This window comes from Arvicola amphibius, chromosome 3, assembly GCF_903992535.2.
Source record: "Arvicola amphibius chromosome 3, mArvAmp1.2, whole genome shotgun sequence".
NCBI lineage: Eukaryota > Metazoa > Chordata > Mammalia > Rodentia > Cricetidae > Arvicola > Arvicola amphibius.
The window spans coordinates 139,317,677-139,341,297 of NC_052049.1; the positions used below are offsets into that span (position 1 = coordinate 139,317,677).

At 37.4% G+C, this 23,621-nt stretch overlaps 1 protein-coding gene across 1 annotated transcript in view; it reads left to right on the top strand.

Annotated features, from left to right (window-relative positions):
* Positions 1 to 23,621, top strand: part of Adam10 (ADAM metallopeptidase domain 10) — a 104,274-nt gene that overhangs the window by 6,578 nt on the left and 74,075 nt on the right. The window contains exon 2 of the mRNA XM_038321762.1: positions 19,925 to 20,075. Coding sequence (XP_038177690.1) covers positions 19,925 to 20,075 — 151 coding nt within the window. The remainder of the gene's footprint in view (positions 1 to 19,924; positions 20,076 to 23,621) is intronic.

The window sequence follows — 23,621 nt, forward strand, 5'->3', positions numbered from 1 at the left end:
CAATATAGCTTGCATATATGGGAACTCTTGGGGAGCAGAACAGAGGTACTTATTGGCTATCTCAACTGATGCCTTTCCCTGAGAGGCCATGTGACTACTAACTGGGGAGACAAAGTGTAAACTAGGAAAGCCTGTGGACAGAGAAATATATGGTGGCTTCAAGTTGGAGCCCCAAGATCAGAATTACAGAGGCAGACACTTCAGATAGTAGCAATTGATTGGTATTTGGTCTGCTTTTCATGAAGGCAGCTCCGTGTGACAAAGTTCGGTAGAGCCTCAAGGTTTAATTTTGTTGTTGTTGTTGTTTAAGGAAGAGTTTATTTATTACTTGGTAATACTTCCAGGAAATTCTAAAAAGTTGGCTTGTGGCCAGCAAGATGGTTCAGATGGATAAAGGTTTCTGCCTTCAAGTCTTGAACTTGAGTCAGATCTCCAGAATCCACACAGGGGAAAGAACTGACTCCTGCAAGTTGTGCTCAGACCATACATATACAAAGTTGACTTGTTCTGAAAAACAGTCTAGCAGTGGTAATGCTGACTAGTCCAGATATCAATGGTTTTAAAAGGGTTATTTTACTTATTCATTTATTTATTTACTATATGTATTGTATCTGTGTGACTGTGTTGGTATAAATACCTTGCAGAGGCCAGAGAAGGACTCCAGGTGCCATCCTGTATTTTGTTCCACCTTATTCCCTGGGACAGGTTCTCTCACTGAAGCAGAAGTTTGCCTTTTTAGCTCGGTTGACCGGTGACAGAACTGCTGCCGGAGTTTGCCTCTCTGTACCCACTAATAGAGGAATTACAGGTGTGAATATCCACACCCAAATTTCTGTTTGTCTGCTGGAGATTTAAACTCAGGTCCTCATGTTTTAACAAGCGCTCTCACTCACAGAGCCATATCCCTGTCCCCCCACCCACACCCCCTAGTTGTCAATTTTTATATTGGGGACGAAGAAGCAATGTCAGTGAGAAGTGGGAAAGCTGCAGTAATTCCTATCAGTTGGATTCCTGCATGGACAGAAATGTTACTCTTCAGCAGTGAGATAGTCTTGAGTTAGTACTTGTGGCTATAGTTCTGATCTAGGTAGGTTGCAGAAATGCATATGAGAACAGTCTCAGATAATGTGCTCTTCCTTTGCCACCAAAAGAATTCATCTTGAGCCTACTACAGTTCCAGCAAAGTAATGAGCAAGATGTCCAGTAAGAACCAGAGATTGTTGTGAAGCTAGAGTTGTGAAGCTGCAGTTTGAATAAGAAGAAAAGTAAGAAATACTAAATTTATCAAAGTGGATAAAATGCCAGGATGTAAAAATACAGTTCCAATTATGTATTGTAGTTGCAAGTGAAGTGGTGGAATTTGATGAAACTGTAGAGATGTCATCCGGCAAGCTGGGGCAGTTTGTGAAGTAAAAGAGAATGATGATGCACGTAGATTTAGGAATTAGGTTTGAGAAACAAAAAACAATTGTCTTTGATTTTGATAATTTAACATGTTGGAATTAATCTCTTTAACTCCAGATTGCCTGGTACACTTGGTTATATGCAAATTGTGAACTTACCATTTCAAAGACTAGTTGGGAAAATAATCTGATCTTTGAGTTTTAAATGGCAGGAAGGCCCTTGCTAACTGGGCGGTAATGACCTGGACTTGCATTATTCATATTCTGGGTCATTACTAGGAGGCAGAATCCTATGGAGTGAATCAGTATCCATGTTGAGTGATTGGGATGTGATACAATTAGGAGTAAGTGAGCTGCTTGATGAATTGTGTGGCCTAGTTTTAGGTTAGAATAGTTATTGTAAAAATAAAGATTTAAAAAGTTATGAGGGCTGGCAAGGTGAAGGCACTTGCTACTAAACCTGGCAGCCTGAGTTTGATCCCTAGAACTTACATGGTAGAAGGAATGAACCAACTCCCATAAGTTGTCTTCTGACATTCACATGTATTGCGCCCCAAAACACACACAGACACACACACACACACACACACACACAAACACTAACACACACACACACTTGAAATAGCACTGGTAAAACTTGGCAAATATTTAATGTTAAGCTAACAAAAAGTACTGAGGACTTAGTGTTGAGTTGAGATCTTAGGAGATTTTACATTGGAGAGTGGCTTTGTAAGCCTTTTGAGGATCTTAGTCTTTGAATTTGAATTGTCTTGAGGTTTTGATTCTAGATAGAAGGTGGGGGTGAGTATCAGTCTGGGGCTTGGTACCACCATGCTTCTTCCTGGGACTGCTTAAAAGTTTGCACTGATCTTCAATTTTCTATGACTGGTGTTTTGGGAAGTAATGTTCTAGAGAGTTGGATGGTAGGAGTCTAATGAATTCGGGGCAGAGGGGAGCGATCAGATTTGAAGATTTTAAAAGGTGGCTTATTTTTATTTGTTATGTAAGTGTTTTGCCTGTGAATGTGTGTATGTGCACCATGTGTGTGTCTGATGCCTGTGAAGGTCAGAAGAAGGCATCTGATCTCCTGTGACTGGAATTATAGATGGTTGTAGGCCACCTGGTGGGTGCTGAGAACTGAACCCACGTCTTCCGTAAGAGCAGCTAGTGCTTTTTAACTGCTGACCCATTTCTGAACTGTCTCTCTATCCTCCATTTTTGTTGTTAATTTATCTTGTTATAATTAGCTTCTAGAATTTGAGACTATGCTTAGTACTCTTGATAAAAGAGTAGTTTGATTAAAGAAAGTTTGGACTATAAACTTTCTACTCCAGAAACAAGTTGGGGAAAACAAGATTTTCTTTAAATTTTAGGCAAATGGTTGTATTTATACTATTTATACAATTAGAGATTGTCATATTAAACAAATAGCCAGACTCAGATACATATTGAGTGTTTTCTGTCTTATGTAGAATCTAGGTGTTTGTGTGTGTGTGTGTTTGTGTGTGTGTGTGTGTGTCTAAATGCTCACTAGGATTTGGGGTTACTGATTAAAGTCTAGGCTGGCTATCTAGCCAATGAATCTCAGGGGTTTGCTTGTCTCCACCTCTGCAACACTAAGTTTATAAGCATGTGCACCACATCAGGCTTTTTACATGTATTCTGGGGTTCTCATGTTAGTGTGGCCAATGAACAATCTACCCATTCCTGTGATTTTATTCTTAGTTTATGTGTTTTAGAACCTAGCACAAAGCCTAGCTCACATCAAGATTTATAATAAATGTTTTATTTAAACTACAGAATTATGGCTGATGAATAGTCTGGCAGGTTTTTTTTTTCTTTTTCTTTTTTCTTTTTCTTTTCTTTTCTTTTTTTTTTTTTTTTTTTTTATAAATCCTGACAAGCTATGCTCTGGAATCCACAGTGAAAAGAGGTAACCACCTCCCAAAAGTTGTCCTTGAATATCCATCGTGGCAAATTTACATTCACACACACCCCATATACATATACACATACACATCATACACAAAATATTTAAGAAGTTCAGAAAAACACAGAATTGTTAACAGCATTGCTTAATGAGTAGACTAGATTTCCTGAATGCATGTTACATAGCTGTTTTCATTAAGCAAGGTTGTAGTCTAGTGACACAGCCCTTGAATTTGTTCACAGTGTTATAGAAATAGCTTCAAATATGAAGATAAATATCATAATGATTTTTGTTAAAATTGAATATTCTTGTGTAACCCCCGCTTGGCAGGTCAGCTATTCAGGGTCCTCTGAAGGGGTGCTAACCTGCAAGACATGGGCTGAAGAAGAGGAAGGAGACCAAGCAAGATTCTATTGTCAAGGTCTCCGTTTATTGGGGTGAACGTTACAGCTTATATACTCTTGAATGGGGTGGAGGTGGGGGTAGGCAGGAACTCTGCCGGGGTAACTGAAGGTCATCAGCCAGCACCTGGTGTAAGCCTAAGCATGTGATTCATTAACATTGGAGTAAGGGGTGGGTTCCGTTAAGGGATAGCTCTCAAGATAGTTTGGGATGAGGGGTGGGATCTCCGTAAACATCCTTAGGGCAATGACCTCTGCTATCCCTGTAAGGACGATGGTCCCTGACAAATCTATCCTTAGAAAAATGGTCCCTGACATTCTTGTAATATATTAGAAAGTACCCTCTCTAATTAATACAATATATTATCAGAATTCCAGGTGAACAGTAGTAAAGATTAGGTATTTTAATCTGGAACTGTTTGGCTGCCAGCCTTGGAGGTAGATAGTTATTTGTACTTACAAATTGGTTTGGAAATTATTTTTACTTACATATTTTAACTTTATTTTGTTCAAAATGTTTAATTTCCCTGGTGACTTGTAGAATCTGATTTTGCCCATACGGTAGTACAAATCCCTTAGTAATCCAAGAGTCTTTATCCTTCATGTATAGAATAAGTAGTAGAACAGTACTTCCCAGCCAGGTGTGACATGGGTGGAGAGTGAGGCATTGGGTGTGGGTTTAGAGTGAAATGCCAGATAGGTGGACAGCAACAATGGGAATGGTGGCTAGAACTTCTTGTGTCTGTGTGGGAGAATAATGTATGTAGGTTGAAAACTACAGTCTTTATGTAGATTACCATCTGTACTGGGGTATTTATTTGAAAGTATATGAAACATTTTCAGATATAAGAATAAAAATCTAAATGATATACATGGTTCCATTTTGGAATTTTGAGACTTTATTTCCTAAGTGAATGATAGAAATAGAATAATCAGTGGATTTTAATCATTCATGTTCTGTGCTCTGGGTGATTGATTGATTCAGGTTGTAATTTGTGAAAGGGTTACTTAGTTTTACTTCTGGTCCAGCTGGCTTTATTGTTTTATTTATAAGAGTCCAACTTATTTAATAATGGATGTGTTGAAATATGCTTTTAATATAAATGTACCCTATTATCTTGAACTTTCACTTGTAACTGTGAGGTGTAGATAGTTGATTCTAGATTATTTGACTGTTTCTGGTGAAGAAATGAATACTGTTTTCAATTTGAAGTCATAGTGTAGAAATGGTTTGACTAAGTGCCTTAGAGTGCTTTGTTATATTGCTGGAATATAGGACATAGTTCCTAGAAGTCTACTTTTGTTGTACAAGAAAGCAGTTTTGTAAGTGTTGTGTAGTATTTCTCAGAGTGAATATATATCAGCATGAAGAACATTGGTCAAGGATGTTCCTTGAGGTACAGTTGATGGTTTGAAAAGAAAGAAAATCTGTTTTTATGTTGGAAAATGTTCTTGAAATCACGTTATTGACCTTAATTGTCAACTTGACTGAATTGGAATCACCTGGGACACGCACACAACTCTAAGGGTATCTGAGGGTATTTCCAAAGAGGTTTAGCAGAGATTGGAAGAGCAATCCTGAATGTGGGTGGTGCCATCCTATGGATTGGGGTTCTGGCCTGATTGTAAACAAAACAAAACAAAACAAAAGACCAGAAAGGAGGCTGAGCTCTAGATTTCCTCTCTGCTTCCAGGCTAGAGATGTCATGTGACCAGCTGTGTGAGCTTCCTGTACCACATCTTCCTCTCCTTGGTGGGCTAGACTGCCAGGCCACAGCAGTGAGACAGTAACTTAATAAATGCAGTATCAGAATTTGAAAATGTAAGTGAAGTGTTGGAAATAACTTGATTGCAGGTAATTCTTTGGAGGCATTAGAGATGTTCCAGTTTTAGTTTGTTCTTTATTTACCTTTTCATGTGTTGTAATTGGGTTTTCTATTAAGTAGAAGATTCATTATTTTAATATTTTTGTAAATTTTCTTCTCCTTCCCTCCCTCCTTCCCTCCTTCCCTCCATCCCTTCCTCTCCTCTCTCTGTCCCTTCCTCCCTCTCTCTCTTTCTCTGTTTCCCTCCTTCCTCCCTTCCTTCCCTTCTTGAAACAAGGTTCTCTGTGTAGCCTTGACTGTCATGGAACTCTGCAGAACAAGCTGACCTCAAACTCATAAAGATCCCCTACCTCTGCCTCCTGAGTGCTGGATTAAAGGCAATACACCTCCACTTCCCGGCTATCATTCTTAAGATTGTATAATCACCTCAACCTCAAAGACAGATGTCAGAGTATAGGGTTGGGAAAAGATTTTCCAATCAAATGGACCTAAGAAACAACTGAGTGTAGCTATCCTAATATCTAACAAAAATAGGCTTCAAACTAAAATCAGTCAAAAGATATGGAGAAGGACACTTCATGCTCATCACAGGAAAAATCCAGCAAGATGGAGTCTCAGTCCTGAACATGTATGTTCCAAATACAAGTGCACCCACATATGTAAAAGAAATATTAAAGCTTAAATTGCACATCAAACCCCATACATTAATAGTGGGAGATTTCAACATCCCACTCTCCCCAGTGGACAGGTTTGCCAGACAGAAACTTAACAGAAAAGTAAGAGAATTAACAGATGTCATGAATCAAATGGACTTAACAGACAGCTATAGAATGTTTCATCTAAACAAAAGAATATTTCTTCTCAGCATGGAACCTTTTCTAAAATTGACCACATACTCACTAACAAAGCAAACCTCAACAGATCCAAAAAAATTGGAGTAACCCCCTGTATCTTATCAGATCATCATGGCTTAAAGTTAGAATTCAACAATAACAACAACAACTAATTGCAGAAAGCCTACAAATGCATGGAAATTGAACAATGCTCAGTTGAATAACCTCTGGGTCAAGGAAGAAATAAATTAAAGACTTCCTAGAATCCAACGAAAATGAAGGCACAACATACCCTAACCTACGGGATGCTATGAAAGCAGTGTTAAGAGGAAAATTCATAGCACTAAGTGCCTATATAAATCACTTTTTTAAAAAATGGATTATAGATAGGGGAAAATGTTTAAGTAAGTAATGTTGTTTTTTAGTCCAAAAGTGATGCTATTAACCCATCATCTGTAGGCTAATAGCTAGGATTACAGGTGTGCACTATCACTCTTGATTTACTTACTTATTTTCATAATGTTTTGCAGTGCTTTGATTGGACCCAGGACCTCCTCACATATGCTAGACAGTGGTCCATTGTTGAACCACATCTCTAGGCCCTAGTATACTCAGCTTCAAAAGGTTGAGCAAAGAGAGAATCTCTTGGCTGTGAGAGACAGTTTATGTGTTTTTCACAGTATATGTCTGTAATTGGGGTATAGGGTGTTTTTTAAAATTCTTTTTTACATTCATTTATTTGTGTGCATGCCATGGCAGTTGTGTGGAGATCAGAGAATGACTTGTAGGGTAGATGGTTCTCTCCTTCCATCCTGTGAGGCTCAGTGGTTGAACTCAGTTCCTCAGATGTGGCAAGTGCCATCTCACCATCCTGTGTGTGTGTGTGTGTGTGTGTGTGTGTGTGTGTGTTAAATGTGGGAATGTTCAAAATTTCCACTGGGCCTGTAAAGTGTTAGGTACTGTGTGCATTTTATTGTGTATTTGTACAATGTCAGGTTTCTGAAGTCCACAGCAAAGGAAAAGAAGGCAAGATGGTGTTGGCATGCTCTTTTTGTGTAGGTGAAATATCATAGAATAGTGCAGAGTGGAGTGACTTAATGCAGGACTGTAGTAAGATAGTCCTGAGATTGTGACATCTTTGTGGCCGCCCCGATGAAGATGTTAATAAGAATGAACCTGATTAAGATGTTAAACCGTGGAGAGAAATTAGCAATAGTTCAAGTGGAAAGATATATGGCACATGGAAAAACTTGGGTTGTCTAGAAATGTCCTTCATTGGAAGCTGCCATTTTCCACTGACCTCAGATAAGGAACATTTCGTTCTGCACTCTAGGTTACACTGGAACACCTTTAGTTATATTCTCTGTGTTTGGAGATAAAAGGAGTTTGAGTTGGCAACTTTCTTTCTTTCCTTTTTTTAAATTTTTTTTCTATGTTGAGTATCAACCCCTAGGCTCTGTGGACTGGATGTTAGACAAGTTTTTTGCCATTATACCTCTGGCCTGTGGTTGGTGTCCTCTGAGCCCTTCCTGCTAACTTGTTCATTGGTTCCTGATTGGTAGTATATCAGTAGTGAAGAGATACTCTAGCTCTGTGCTTTTTGGTTTTACTCCTAGTCTTTAGGAGATTGTTCATTTTGTACAGATCTGCTTGATGTATTTAAAGAGTTTAAGGCAGGGGAAGATTTTCATTGTGGACTATAAATTCCATGTTAAAATAGAAGCAAGCTTTTGGAAGACATAATTTCTTTGTTGATACTTAGTAGTTACTTTCTCTGTAGCCTAGACAAGCTTTGTACTTGTACTCCTAAGTAGTTGATTTCAGCCACCAGTTCACTACTACTGCCCTCCTGATTTAGGTTAAAGTCATCTTTCTTCAGTAACTGTTGTATGTGCCCATCGTTCTCCCTGCATCTGTCCCACTTAGTCTCTCTTCAGCTTAGCAGTCAGCGTCTATTCAAAGCATGGTCAGAATCTGCCAGTAAGTGATTGTGTACTTCACAGTGACTAAAGTCAAGACTTTCCTGTGTGAATTTTACCTCAATTAAAAATATCTCAATTGAATTAACAATAATACACCTATCAAGTAATTCATCATTGTAAGTAAAAGTCAAGTTTGTAAAAACCTGTATGAGTGCCTTTGCATCTTTGTTCATTTCTGTTACAACCAAATTTGCTCCTGTATGAGGGCCTTTGTACTTTCTGGTCCTTTGCATGCAACATGTATTTCTGAATATGGCTCCATTATGAGCACTCTTTTATTTTGGAAACTTTAAGAAAAAAGCAATAAAATCTTAATGATTTCAAAGTATGTAGTTCAGTAGTGGTATGGACATTCACATACTGTGGTTTGTTCTCTATTGAGTCACTTTTTATGTTAATCATCCAGATTACCTTATATAAAAATATCAGTTCCTTCCTTGGACTTATCTAGCCACCAATTTGCCATATCTTTCTTCCATTAATAACTTTTATAGCTTTGTTTATTGTTCATCATCTGAGAGTAAAGCTCCAGGAGATCAGTAGCTATATATTGTAACTTTTAAATGTTTGTATTCTCAGTATCTAAAGTAAAGCCACAATACTCTATTAAGTGTATCCAGTATGTATGTGCTGTGTGAATAGATGAATCATAGTCAGTAATTTCTTCATTTTACAAATTATGTAAGACTCCCCAAATTTCTGAGAGTGTGTAGTCAGGGAAAATTCTCTGGAGATTCATGTTTGTCCTTTCTCTTTCATTGAGCCCCTTAACATTTTGAGTGGTGCTCAGGATCAAACCTAAGACTTCAGTATGTTAGCTAAGCAGTTTGCCACAGAGCTGTGCTTCAGTCATACTCTAATCAACTTTAAAATAGAACAGGATTGCTGTTTTTGCTCGAATATTCATTTTATTTATTAAGTACTTTTACACGCCCTTTTAATTAGAGGTAGAGTGAGTTAGAATTGTTTCTATAAGAACTAAGTTGCTTTTTAAAAACAACTGTGTCTTCCCATCTGAGTATATTTTATGTGTTTAGGCGTTTTACTGGCATGTATGTGTGCAGTCCTTGTGTGTCTGATACTCGTGGAGGCCAGAAGGTGTCAGATTGTTTGGTACTGGAGATACAGGCACTTGTAAGTTGCCATGTAGGTGCTTGGAATCTAATCTAGATCCTCTCTCTGAAAGAGCAGTGCTCAACTGCTGAGCATCTCTCCAGTCCCTGAAAGCATTTTAAAGCATGTATTACTTCACTGAAAAAAAAAATAGTCTAATAGGATAAATATGTTGTTTTGAAACAGAATTATCTTCCTCCCTTAGCTTTCTTAATGCTGGGATTATAGGTATCTGTCACCATGTCTAGCAGTAGTTTTTAACAATAACTTATTATATTCTTAGGTAGTCTGTGCTGTACACCATTCTAAACACTTTATACACACATATATTTAATACGTATAATGTCACTTTTAGGTATAGGTACTGGTATCTTTTACCTTTTTCAAATGGGAAAATGAGGCATAGTGAAGTAAATACATCATACAGTTGTGAAAGTTGTAGCGAGGAGCTGCGGGCCACTTCCCGCCGCCCGGCTCCCAACCACCGGCTAGCTTTACCCGAAATAATTACACGGAAACTGTATTCTTTTAAACACTGCCTGGCCCATTATTTCTAGCCTCTTATTGTCTAATTCTCACATCTCTTGCTTTAACCCATATCTAATAATCTGTGTAACACCACAAAGTGGTGTCTTACCGGGAAATATTCAGCACGTCTGTCCTGGAGGCTGGCTTCATCGCATCTCTCTCCCTGAGGAGAGGCACGGCAGTCTGCTCCACAGAGCAGAGGCATGGCGATTTATTAACTTAGGAGAGGCGTTGCATCTGACTGAGCCATCTACCTCACTTCCTTCTTCCTGTTCTGTCTACTCCATCTACCTAAGGGCTGGCCAAGGCAGTTTGTTTATTAGCCAATGAGAATCCTCTATCAGAAAGTTACCTGGATATTTTGCATGGAAATTTCCTGAACTACATTCACAACAGCAGTAAAATAATCCCTCCTTTACCTTGCACATATATGTAGAAGTTTTTTTTTTAATTTGTTTTTTGAGGCAGGTTTTCTCTGTACCTTTGGAGCCTGTCCTGGAAATAGCTCTTGAAGACCAAGCTGGCCTTGAACTCACAGAGATCCTCCCAAGTCCTAGGATTAAAGGTGTGTACCGCCACCACCTGACTAGAAGTTTTTTTCTTTTTCTTTTTTTCTTTCTTTTTTTTTTTGGAATATTATTCTACTGCCACGCTTGTTATGTATTCTGATACTTAGGTTAATAGGATCACATGTTTTTCAGTGATTAGTTTATGACTCTCAATCTCTAAAATATAGTTTCCCTTTCCATGGAACATTTGAATACATTAGTTCATTAATTATTTATATTTTTTATATGGTGTTTATTGATCACTTTTTTTCTTTTTTGGAGATAGACTCTCATTATATCTCCCTGGCTGGCCAACACTCACTGTGCAGTCCAGGTTGACTTCAAACCCATAGAAATCCTCTTTTCTTTGCTTCCCAAGGGCTGGGATTAAAGGTCTACACCACCATGTCTATACCTGACTGTTGTCCAGGTGCTGAGGATCCATCAGTGAGCAAAGTGCCTATTTAACTTGTGACTCTATTCTAATGGTCGAGGCTGGTAGTATATGTTCATTAGAACTCAAAAGGAATACCAGAGTAGGACATTAGAGTGTGAGTGATGGGATTATACACTTAGGGTGGTCAGAGAACTCAGGATGACAGAAAGGTGATGAATAGAGGTATTACACATCGAAGGAAAAGTGGGGGAGGGTAAGATGAGAATAGGTAGGAGTTGGGTGGAGTGAATGCTGCCTCTTACAAGGATCACACTCAGCTTTGTAAGCTGTAGCTTAGACTTTAAGTCTTTTCTTGAATAGTATTGCTCTGTTGTATAAAGGGTAGATGGTAGAAGGGTAGGAATAGAACCAAAAAAAGAGGTCAGTTATTTGTCATAGTTTTGACTGTTAAGATACTTTTGAACCTTGCTGTGTTTGGTACATTTTGAGGTTTTGGAGTTTGAAATTTCTTTGCAGCAAATTTCGTTCTTTCTTTATAGGTATGTAAAGAAAGCTACTGTTATGGTAGCTATAGGCACCTATAATTAGAATTACCCTGGAGACTTAGGTTCTGAGCTGAGCAGACATGCTTTCCTTGAGGAAGTTTTGACATTAGTGTACATCATTTGGAAGGTTTTCTACTAATTGCTTTTAGGTTGAGTTTTTGATACTAGAAGGGCTGAAGCAATCATGAGGTTCCTGTGTTAAAAGTTCCCAGCACCACAGACAAACAAAGATGACATTAAAAAGGCAGCACTTTTAATATTTTCACATATTTTGATGGTAATTATTGTACGTGCTGCTTGCTTCTGGGAATTATAAGGATAAAGGTGGAGAGGTTTATTGTTACTGTTTTTTGTTGTTGTTGGTTTTTTTTTCAAGACAAGGTTTCTCTGTGTAGCTCAGGCTGTCCTGGAACTCTCTGTGTCACCAGGTTGGCCTCAAACTCACAGAAATCTGCCTGTCTCTGTCTCCCAAGAGCTGGGATTAAAGGTGTGAGCCACCACTGCCTGACTGGAGTTACAGTTTTAAAGTGTGGAATTTTATTCTAAGCAGATAGTATTGAATGAGAAGTGTAGAGATTGAATAAAATCACATTGGGGAATACTTCAGTATCTATGGGAACAGTTTTTCTGAGGAGGATTTACAAGATGATTTGTAAGAAACACAAAATCTTGGATTTCTATTTGAGTGCGGTGTTGCTTGGCCTGATTCATGATAGTTCTTGATTAGGTTGATATTATAGGAAGGATAGTATTGTTAGTTCCAAGGCATCTATAGACTGATTGAACCTGAAATGGAAGAATAACAGGTGATAAGAATCAGGGCTGGAACAGATGGCAAGGAACTGGAGTAGACAGTTGGCACACTGGCATTGGGGAAATCTGGAGAGCTGTGCCAAGGATGGCTGGAGGCTGTGCTCTGTTTCCATAGAGGCAGGTGAGACCTGATGGCAGCCTGTGTTCTGTCTTTACCTTTTGAGTTCCTGACTAGTTTATAAGATATAAGAACAAAGCTCAGTTGAGTCAGTCCAGACTCTGCATGTAGAAACAGGCAATTCTGTGATGTCTGACTGAGGTAAGTGGTGCAGGGGTCGGAGATTGGCTCAGGTTCCTGTGGAGTAAACCATGCCAATTTCAATTACTAGCTGTGGAAATCAAGGGTATACACATACTTTTGATCTATAAAAAGTACATTCCATTCCTCTTTAGTGTTTCATTATATGTGGATTTAAAAATATATCTTAAAGGTAGATGTTAGTTTTGAAGGTCATGTCACTGATTTTTTTATTTCAGTTTTTTTGTAGTCACAGCAGCATCATGAATGGTGCCTGACTTTATGAAGATAATCAAATGTTCTGTGATACTTCACTTACCTTCCTCACGTTGCTCCTGATTTGTTCCGCACCCTTGGACTTGTTACAGATATCTTAAACCACCAGTTTCTTTAAAGTGCCAAATAGTTTTTAATTAATAGATCCATTTGGTGGATCAAATAGAAAAGTTCAGAGCAGTACATAGCCTGGCAAATAACAAGTGTTCAATAAATTTTAATTATTGCTACACTCAACTTATTATTGTCATGTTAACCTTGGTTATCATCTTGATGCCTAGATTAGGAGTCTGGGTGTATGGGGGTGGTCATCCCTGCTCTGAATATGGAAGGTGCTACCATCTAGTAGGTTAGGGCCTAGGTGGAATCAAAGGAAAAAAAGAGGGAAACATTTTCTCTGCTGTAATGAATCTTTCTCTGTCCCACCAGCTAGCTCCCAAATAGTGACATGGAGACTTTTTTTTTTTTTTTTTTTTTTTTTTTTTTTTTTTTTTGGTTATTCGAGACAGGGTTTCCCTGTAGTTTCTAGAGCCTGTCCTGGAACTAGCTCTTGTAGACCAGGCTGGCCTCGAACTCAGAGATCCGCCTGCTTCTGCCTCCCGAATGCTGGGATTAAAGGTGTGCGCCACCACCGCCCGGCTGGAGACTTCTTATTAATTATGAAAGCTCAGCCTATAGCTTAGGCTTGTTCCTAACTAGCTCTTATAACTTAACCCATATATATTAATCTATATTCTATCACGTGTTTTTACCTCTCTCCATCTTGCTCTTTTTCCTCTTTGTGTCTCCTGGCTTCTCCTGCCCCTTGATTCCTCCTCCTCTTCCTTTCTCTCCCCAGAAATCCTGCCTATACCTGCTGCCTAGGTATTGGCTGTTCAACTCTTATTAAACCAATATATCTTCACACAGTGTACAAATATCCCACAACACTGCTTTCTGGCCGATGATGTGAGCTGCTTTGTTTTACCACACAATCTCTGCCTTGGTAGGCCAACCCTCTGAAATTGTGTTTAAATGTTTTTTCCTTTAAGTTGTTGTCTAAAGTTTTTTTTTTTGTTGTTTTGTTTTGTTTTATTTTTTCTGTAATCATGATGTAAAGTTAACAAGCTTGCTTTAGCATTTATTTTACTTACCTATTTTTAAATCAAGTGCTAATTTATAAATTTATTTTAAATTACATTTATTTATTTTTTAAATGTGAATGGGATGGGGTTATGAACCTGCCATAGTGTGTGTAGAGGTCAGAGGATAACATTTGAGAGTTGGTTTTCTTTTTATACTGCATGGGCTCTAGGGATTGAACTCAGGTCACCAGGTTTGCTAGCAAGCAGCTTTACGCACTAAGTCATCTTTCCTGTCACAATTAACCATTTAATTAAGCAAAAACTACCTCATCAGGATAGTCTCCCACCATATATAATAAGCTGTCAGTGTTCATTAAAAACAAGCAAAACAAAACAAAAAAATCCTATAACTAAAGTACTTAGAAAAAATAAAATAACCCTTTGTAGTTTGGGGATTTTAATTTTTCTTCTTAAGATATAAAATGCGAAGCTTTAAGTTTTTTTTTTGTGTGTGTGTTTTCTAGCCAGATTTTGATATGAATTTTAAAATACTAGATTTTTAAAATAGAAATGGAAGGAAAACATTAGCATGATTTTATGAATATGCAGTGAACTAACGGTATTCTTACTAAAGTTGAGAGAAAAGTAAAAGTGCCCTTGTTTCTTGTTTGGTGAATGGTTTGGGGGTAATCCTAATTAGTGTAGTTTAGTAAGTTAAAACAGATAAGGTCATAGTAGATGGAGAGATTTAAACATGAGAAACAAACAATGCCAGGAAAGAAAATGAAAAATATTTTCAGAAGTTTCATGCATAATCATGGCATTTACAAGTTCTCTCCTAAGAGTCTCAAGAGAGAATAAGACCAGTAAGAGACAGATAAATGGATCTGGATTACCTAGCTGTATTAGGGGAAGTTTATTAGAGGAACTTGGCTTTTAACTATGGAGGCTGAGAAGTCTCATGGTAGGCCATCGTAGAGAGAAAAGGAGAAAATGATTATGAACAATTGGCAATTTGGTGATGTTCACCCACATTGATTGGGTCAGTTTCTATCTTCCACACTCATATTCCTGACTCATGTGGCAGTCTCCTTCACACACCCAGAAATAGCACTTTGGCAGCTCTCAAAATAATTTTTTTAAATTAAATAAAAAAGCAAGTTTATCTTATGTGTGTGTGAGTATTTGCCTGCATGTATATCTGTGTACCACATGGATGCCTGGTATCTTGAGGTCAGAAGAGGGTTATCAGGTCCCCTAGAACTGAAGTTACAGACAGTTGGGAACCACCATGTGGGTGTTAGGAGTCAAACCCCAGTCCTCTGGAAGAATAGCCAGTGCTCTTTACCTCTGAACAATCTCTCCTGCCCTATCTCTAGGTCTTTGTTAATCTAGTTAGGAAGACACTAAGATTAACTATCACAGAGGTCTATTGATCTCAGCTTAGTGTTCTTTTTGCAGTAGAAAAGAGGAGGATGCGTTGTAGTTAAGTCAACACTAAGAAACTTAAGTGTCTTTAGTGACTTCTGTATCATTCTGTAACGCTCTACTTGTTTCAGCCTCCTGAGTGCTAGGATGACAAATTTATTCAGCTGTTGCACAAAAGCAGTGGTAGAAAAACAAGTAAATTAATGATCTTATCTGTATTAAAAACATTTTGTCTGAAAACTGGCTTTTGGGTTATAGGTTATGTAGTCCTGTATTATTTGGTAATTTTTTTTTTTAACCAGTTCTTTTACCTAGAAGCATGGGTGGCCCTTAGCCCTGTTGATGCTTCAAGCAATTCTGTAGATAAAAGGGGAAATAGCTCCTGGGCTGAAGTCTGAAATTTTTTCATGAAGACAAGTTGCAGTGCTTCCTAAGCCTGAATGTGCATATGGATGACTTTGGAAATCAACTTTGGGCTTAGACAATGTCTTTCTGTTGCTATGACAGATGCCTGAGAAAATCAGCTTAAGGAAGAAATGGCTGCCTTTGGCTTAAAGTTTCAGTGGTTCCAATCCATGGGCCAGTGCTGCCATTATTTCTGGGCCTGTGGTGAGGCAGACCGAACATTCTGACGAAACAGAGTTGCTCACTTCATAGTGGCCAGGAAACAAGGAAAGGTAATAGAAGGTTGTAGGGCCAAGTTAAATAGGTGTTTTAAAGGCATTCCCCCCAATGAGTTATGTTCTTAACTGATGCATTTTCTTGAAGTTTTTCTACAAATGTCTCTTCGTTGTAAAAAACCTGGAATTGATTGTTACTTGATCTTTTATTTTTTGCCTATTTCTTACTCTATCTTGTTCAAAATGGAGATATTTAGGAACAACAGATAATTAAAAGGTGGGTTAATAGTTTACTAGAAATTATTAGAATAGTGATGATACTTAAATTTCTGAGAGAACAAATTGGAATATTTTGAGTTGTCTCTGATTTGTGTTTGTGTTTATTCTGTACTTTTTATTATGAATACTTAAAAACAATTTTAAATTTTATTTGTTTATGTGTATGGGTATTTTGCTTGCATGCCTATCTGTGTACAATGTGCTTGTCTGGTGCCCTTAGAGGCCAGAAGAGAGTATTAGATTCCCTGGAGCTGGAGTTACAGACTTAGCTGCTTTTTGGGTGCTGGGAACTTAAGTCCTCTGCAAAAGCAGTAAACCCTCTTAATTGCTGAACCATCTTTCCATCTCCCTGTTTTTTTTTTTTTTGTTTGTTTGTTTGTTTCTGCCTGAAAGTTGTCTTCTTACATTTTTAGTAGTACAGGTCTGGAATTAGGTTAGAAGCTTTGATATCCAAACAAGTCTTGGTTTTGACTTCCAAGACCCTTCATTTAACTGGTTATAGGATCTTTGACTGTAAGTTTGGCAGAACTTTAAACATAAACTCCTACTTTGTGATTGTACACAGAGTTGTGCCTTCATTCTTACCCATGTATCTCTGTGTGGCATGTGTCTTTTCCTCTGGATTTTTTGGTGTTTCCTTGCTGCAGTTCATGTCAACATTTTTGACCTCTAGTTTTCAACCACTAGCCTATGATTTGCTTTGATCTAGTTTTCTTTTACATGTATTCTTTTTAGCGTAGTGTTGACTTAGAGTTATAAATATATTTTTTATCCCTCTCCAAAATATTTGTTTTCTTGTTTAACTAGTGTGTGTGTGTGGGGGGGGGGGGAGTTCGAGACAGGGTTTTCTCTGTAACCCTGACTATCTTGGAATTTGCTCTGTAGACCAAGCAGGCCTCTCAGAGATTTGACTGCCTCTGCCCCCCCAAGTATTGGAATCAAAGGCATTTACCATCACTGCCTAACTTAGTGAGACTTATTTTTAATAACTGCTTTTACAACCTCATCTACAAACATCATCTCTGTTACTAAGGATTGGTTTTTGTTTTAGTTATGTGAGAATACACACACACACGCACACCCACACATTATATGCATGGTAATTGTTGGATAAAGAACATTCTGATTTTTATATTTGGAGGTGTTTGATTGTATCTTTCTTTTAAACACATTCAGACTTTTCTGGCAGTTAAACTGCTTGGAATCAGTTAAATCCAATTTGTTATTCAAATTTGGAAGACTATGCTTATTTAAACTTAGTTAAGATAAATCTAGAACATCTGTTAGTCCATGACTACTTGTACCCCACTACTAAGGAGTTACTTTTCTGAAGGTTATCCCCAGTGCTTCATGTACTTTTAGAACTTTCTTCTCTTGGTAGTATGAAATATGAATATTTATCAGACCTGTGTTAGATGTGTTTTGTCTGGGCACAGTAGTATATACTTGTAATCTCAGCAATCAGGAGACAGAGGCAGGCAGGTTTGTGAGTTCAAGGCTAGCTAACCTAGTCTATATAGTGAGTTCCTGGACATGAGATGCTACATAGAGATAGCATATCTCAAAAATTAAAAAATAAAAAGAATTATTCTTCTTCTGGTGGTTCTTATTTACTGTGGTGGGATAATTTATTCTTTATATTCAGATCATTACTCATCAAAACTCGAGAAATTTTAGCTCTCTTCCTTCTGGCAACCCTGTCCCACAGGTCTTAAATGGTTGTCCTCACTGAACTCAGCTGTCTAAGTTTCTTCTTAGAAGTTGTGGACATTTAGAATAGAACTTACTTCATTTCAGCCGGGTGGTGGTGGCTCACACCTTTAATCCCAGCACTCAGGAGGCAAAGGCAGGTGGATCTGTGAGTTTGAGGCCAGCCTGGTCTTCAAGAGCTAGTTCCAGGATAGCCAGGGTGGTTACACAGAGAAACCCTGTCTCAAAAAATCAACCCCCACTCTCATATGTTTCTTTGTCCAGTTTCTCATTGTTAGGGTGGTTTGTTAAATTTAGTTTGTCTTTTTTTTTTTTATCCTAGCCAGAACTGGATATTGACAATTGAACAATTTTCATCATTTTTCCTTTTTTTTTAGAATCACTTCAGTGTAAATTATGTATATTTTGCCATTTAACCCTCCAAATACTTTTTTAAAAAAACTCATTTGAAAATTCAAGACCTTCTATTATGTAACTACAGTATTATACTAACGAAAAGTAATAAGAATCTCTCAATGTTATCAAAGAATGATTCTGATTTGTTCTGAATTTTTTTTTAGACATTTGTTTCCATCATAGTTGGGTCGATTTTTCCTCCTTTGATTTTGTTTCTTTGGTGATTTTGCTCTAATGTGATTATGCAAGGTTATATTTGAATGTACATGTAACATTTTTCAAGAGAGATTTTATTCTGGGTTATAAAAGAAATCTCTGTATTTGAAAGGATGTCATATAACCTATAGTCTTTGGCTATATAACAATTAAACTAGAAGTCAGTAACAAAAATAGGTTCTGGGATGTACTCAGTGGTCCTGCTTGCCTAGTATGTATGAGGCTCTGGGCTTGATCCCCAGCGCCACAAAAACAACAGATCAAATAATCAAAATATAATTGAAAAATCTTCAGCATTTGGAAACTAAATAATAGTCTTTAAAATAACATATGGATCAAAGAATAAATTAGAAAGAATGAGGAGTGAAAATAGAAGTGGAATATAACAGAGTTGATGCTACCTCTGAGGCAGTACTGAGAGAACATTTATAGTCCTGAATGCATATAAAGTTCAACCAGGACTAGCTGCTTCTGCTTCTTCCTCCTCCACCTCCTCTTTTTAAAATCTACTTGCTCTTGTTTGAGACAGGGTCTTACTATGTAGTTCTGGCTGTCCTGGTGCTTGTTTTGTAGACCAGGCTGACTTCTAACTCATAGACGTCTGTCTCTGCCTCCTGAATGCTATCATTAAAGCTCTGTACTACCTACCATGTACTATAAAATGAAATTGTAGTTAAAATATTTCCACAAAACAATTTTAGAACAAGATGATTTCATTGGTTAATTTTGAGAAAACTTGAAGGGGGAAATGATACTTTTTTAAAATTTATCTTGAAAATTGAAGACATACTATTTTTCCACTTATCTTTTACTCTGATAATCATAGTAGAAACTGAGTGGGACAGGTGACAAAATTGGCTTCTATGGTGGTAGTTTTTTTTAATCAACAAAATGTGATTAATGTGACTTTGTTCAGCCTGATAAAGCATATCCAAGACAAACCTACAGCAAATTCAAAAGCTTTTGTGTGTGATTAATACCACAATAAGTTTCTTTTTGTTTTTTGTTTTGTTTTTGTTTGTTTTGGTTATTTTGAGACAGGGTTTTCTCTTTATAGCTCTGGCTCTCTTGGAACTCAGTTTGTAGACCAGGCTGACCTCAAACTCACAGAGATCCACCTATCTCTGCCCCCCAAGTACTGGGATTGAAGGTATGTGCCACCAGGTCTGGCAAATGTCACCCTTATAATAAGTTTAAAAGTGTGTGAGAATGATGTTAGTGGGAGAGTCATCCTAGTATCAGGATTAACAAGATAGTTGGTATATACTATTCATATATATTTGAAAATAATGTATGTATTAGGACTAATTAGAACGAGAAGAGGTCTTCAAAAATATAATACTAATTCAGACTGTTACATGTTTGCTTGTTTTTATAGGTCAGTATGGAAATCCTCTAAATAAATATATTAGACATTATGAAGGATTATCTTACAACGTGGACTCATTACACCAAAAACACCAGCGTGCCAAACGAGCAGTTTCACATGAGGAGCAGTTTTTACTTCTAGATTTCCATGCCCATGGAAGGTGAGTAAATTTATTGTTGACAGTGTCTGAAGTCTTTTGATTCAGTTTGCTAAAGGAAGAAACTTTTTTTTCCTAATGGAAAGCTTCCCGTTTAAAAATTCATCCTCCACTGGAATTTGGTATATACATTTAAAAATGTCTTTTGAAATGGATTGCCCTATTATATATTTAAGTCGGATGTAACTATTTACAATTCAAAAATTGTGAATATGAGGTCTTATCTCGGATGTTTATAAAGGATGGAGGGTAACAGGAGGCTAGGTGGTTACAGAGAATCTTAGGAGTCATAGACAGGCAAGACATGTTTTATTCACTAGCATACATGTGGTTAGGTAGCGAGATGCTGGCAAGTAAGTACTCAGGCAGGAGTTGGCTCACGGGACACAAATATGCACATAGACCACACAGAGGTAGGGACGGTGACAGACACACACACAGGCAGGCTGATGAAAGAGAAGGCACTCACCTGTGATCTTAAGGCCATATATTACACAAAAGTGGCACTCTGCTAGAAATAGTTATGTAACAGATGACATCAGTGTTTACTTTTGGGGTTCTTGGATATCTGTGTCAGCCATTTTGTGCCAACTCATAGATCCTCAGATGTTGGGTGTCAGCTATGTTTTAGCTAACTCATACCAGCTATCCATATCAGCACCATGTTTTCTAAACATAAACTAACCCTTATAAAAGATCTTGTGTTTGTCTTTCCACTTTTTGTATGTTTTGTGTTTAATGTATCTTTTCTGGTACCAACAGATAAAGTAACTAATTGTTTACTATTGAATAAGTTACATAATCTTTTATTAACTCAATTGAATTAATTCTGTAATAACAACCAGTAGACAGATTGCCTGTTAATATTATTCAATTCTCACAGAATTGTGAAGGGACACAGAAAGGAGAACTAAGGGAGAAAGGGAAAATTAATTATTAAATAACTGTTCTATTTTCAGTGTTTTACTTGCATTTTCTTGAAAAATTGTTGTTGTTGTTGTGTGTATATGGGTGTATGCATAACGTAGTACACATGCAGTGGTCAGAAGACAACTCTGTGGCATGATTTCTCTCCTTCTGCCTTTATGTGGGGTTCAGGCATGAGGCTGTCTGGCTTCCACAGAAATTGCCTTTATCCGCAGAGTCATTCAAATGTCCTTCATGTGTATTTTATTATTAGTCTTCTTAACACTGTTTAGTTTGGACCCCCCCCCCCCCAAACATGGTAACATACTCTGACAAAAAGCAACTGAAGGGAGAAAAGGGTTGTTTTAGTTTACAACTCCAGGTCACAATCCATCACTTGAGGCAGGGCAGGGCAGGGAGACCTGCTTGATTTTCCTTCCGCACGCCCTTACTTCCAGCCAAGGAATTCATTTCATTGCCAAAGAAGTATAGCTGGAACCGTGGAGGATGCTGCTTGCTAGGTGGCTTGTATACTGGCTTACACTCAGCTATCTTTCTTAGGTAGTTCAGGAATCCCTGCCTAGGGGTGGTATCACTACAATGGTGTGGGTCCTCATATCAAGTTAATAATCCAGTCAGTTTCCCATAGACATGCCCACAGGCCAATTTCATTTAGCCATTTCCTTAATTGAGGCTCTCCTCTGAGATATTCTCAGTTGTGGCAAGTTGATAGCTAAAAATAACTAACACACACTCAGACAAAGGTAACTATTTCTCTAAGATGAGGAAACATAGGCTCAGGGAAGTTAAATAACTTTAACAGTATAGATTTTAGCTAGACCTGGGTGACTAAAACCTTCATTTTTTCTTATGTACTCTTGGTCAGGCACTCTGTATTGCTTGCTATAATTATACTGTAACTTACTGTACTGATGTAACCTTGAGATCTGTATTTACTTACTAGTAGATTTCTAACTTTCCAACCTGTTCTAATTAATATTATTCTGTATATGGCTACAATGTGGCTCTTCTCTAAATGCTACCATACCTTCTTTTGTGGTGCTGGGTATAGGACCGAGAACCTTGCACTCACTGTCAAACACTCTGTGAGCCCTAAATGTTTCCTTTTTCATGTCAGCTTATAGCATACATGCTTTGAAGTTTTCTATTAACAAGTTTTAGTCAGATTTTTAAATTTTTCATTGAATAATTTTTTTAAAAAAATTAGTCATAGCTTATTAGTCAAATCTAGCTTCAAGTGTCTTTTCCCGCCAGAATGGTCTTCTAAGTATCTGAGGTGCATATGTAGTTTGTTCTTTGTGACATTTATCTTACATTCTGATCATCTTTTAATGTGTAATTCAAATTCTGCCTCTTAGTCATCCTTCCCCCTTCTTTTGAACTTTTAAATTTCTCACTGTTTCATTGACATTTGATTTGTGCTTTCTTTCTTTCCATGTATTTCTTACCTATTTTTCTTTTTAGAAATTATTTTATGTATATGAGTATTTGGCTGGTTTGTGTGTTTGTACACCGAGTGTGTGTCTGAAACTCATGGAGGCGAGACCTGGGTATTAAATCCCCTGGAACTGGAGTTACAGGTACTTGTGAACTGCTTAGTGGGTGCTGGGAATTGATCTGGGTTCTGTGCAAGAGCAGCCTTTGCTCTTAACCACTGAGCTGTCTCTCAGCTTATTTTCTATATATGTGTTGTTTTTTCTTCACAGGCAAGCACTTCATTATTTAGTATTGTTCAGTATATTACACATATGATCTAGGTGCTTTGGAAAGATGCTAATAGGTTAATCAAAAGATTAATTTGAAGATGTTTCTTTACATTAAAAAATTTAGGCCTTACAGTTTATCACACTAAATACATTTTTATGACTCTTAGTTTTAGATATTATTAAAATTACCCATTCTTTATTAGCTTCATCAAAAGATGATGTCATTGGCCTTTTAAACTTTAGTAACCTCTCAAAAATAAACTTGCCACTATGTTCCCAAATATACTAGTGTTGTTTTATTCCTTGCTTGCAGAAGATACAATTTCAGTTAGCTGCCTTTGATTTGGATGTCACATTATTGTGTAGGTAGATTTTTTTACTAGGTAAATTATATATTTTATATTTGACAAACCAAATTCCTAGTTCTTTTATGTGTATATGAGAGTTACTACATGAGTACCATGCAGGTATGTAGTCATCAAAAAATAATTTGATTGCTGGTTAAAGGTAACCTCATTTAAGCCCTGGATTATAGAAACATAAACATAGATTAATAGGAACAGTAAGGTGTGCAGAAGTCATTGGGGAGAAGGAACACTTACTGCATTTTAGAGGTACAATGTTGTAGAAACTTATAGTGGGAACGCTTCCTATTGAGGTGATCGTTTGATGGTGTTAACATCTGTCTCCCTTTCTTTGAAGCAGGAAATACAATGATGAAGTTGTGTAAAAAATTATGTTTCTTACTAGATATATTTCCTCTGTCTTGTAAGAAATACTAAAACCAGGTGTGATGGTGCATGACTGTAATCCATCCCCAGTACTGGAGAGGTTCAGGCAAATCATGTTCTAGAACAGTGTAGTCTGTGTAATAAGACCTTGTCTCAAAAAACAAAAAACAAATTGAAATTCTGGT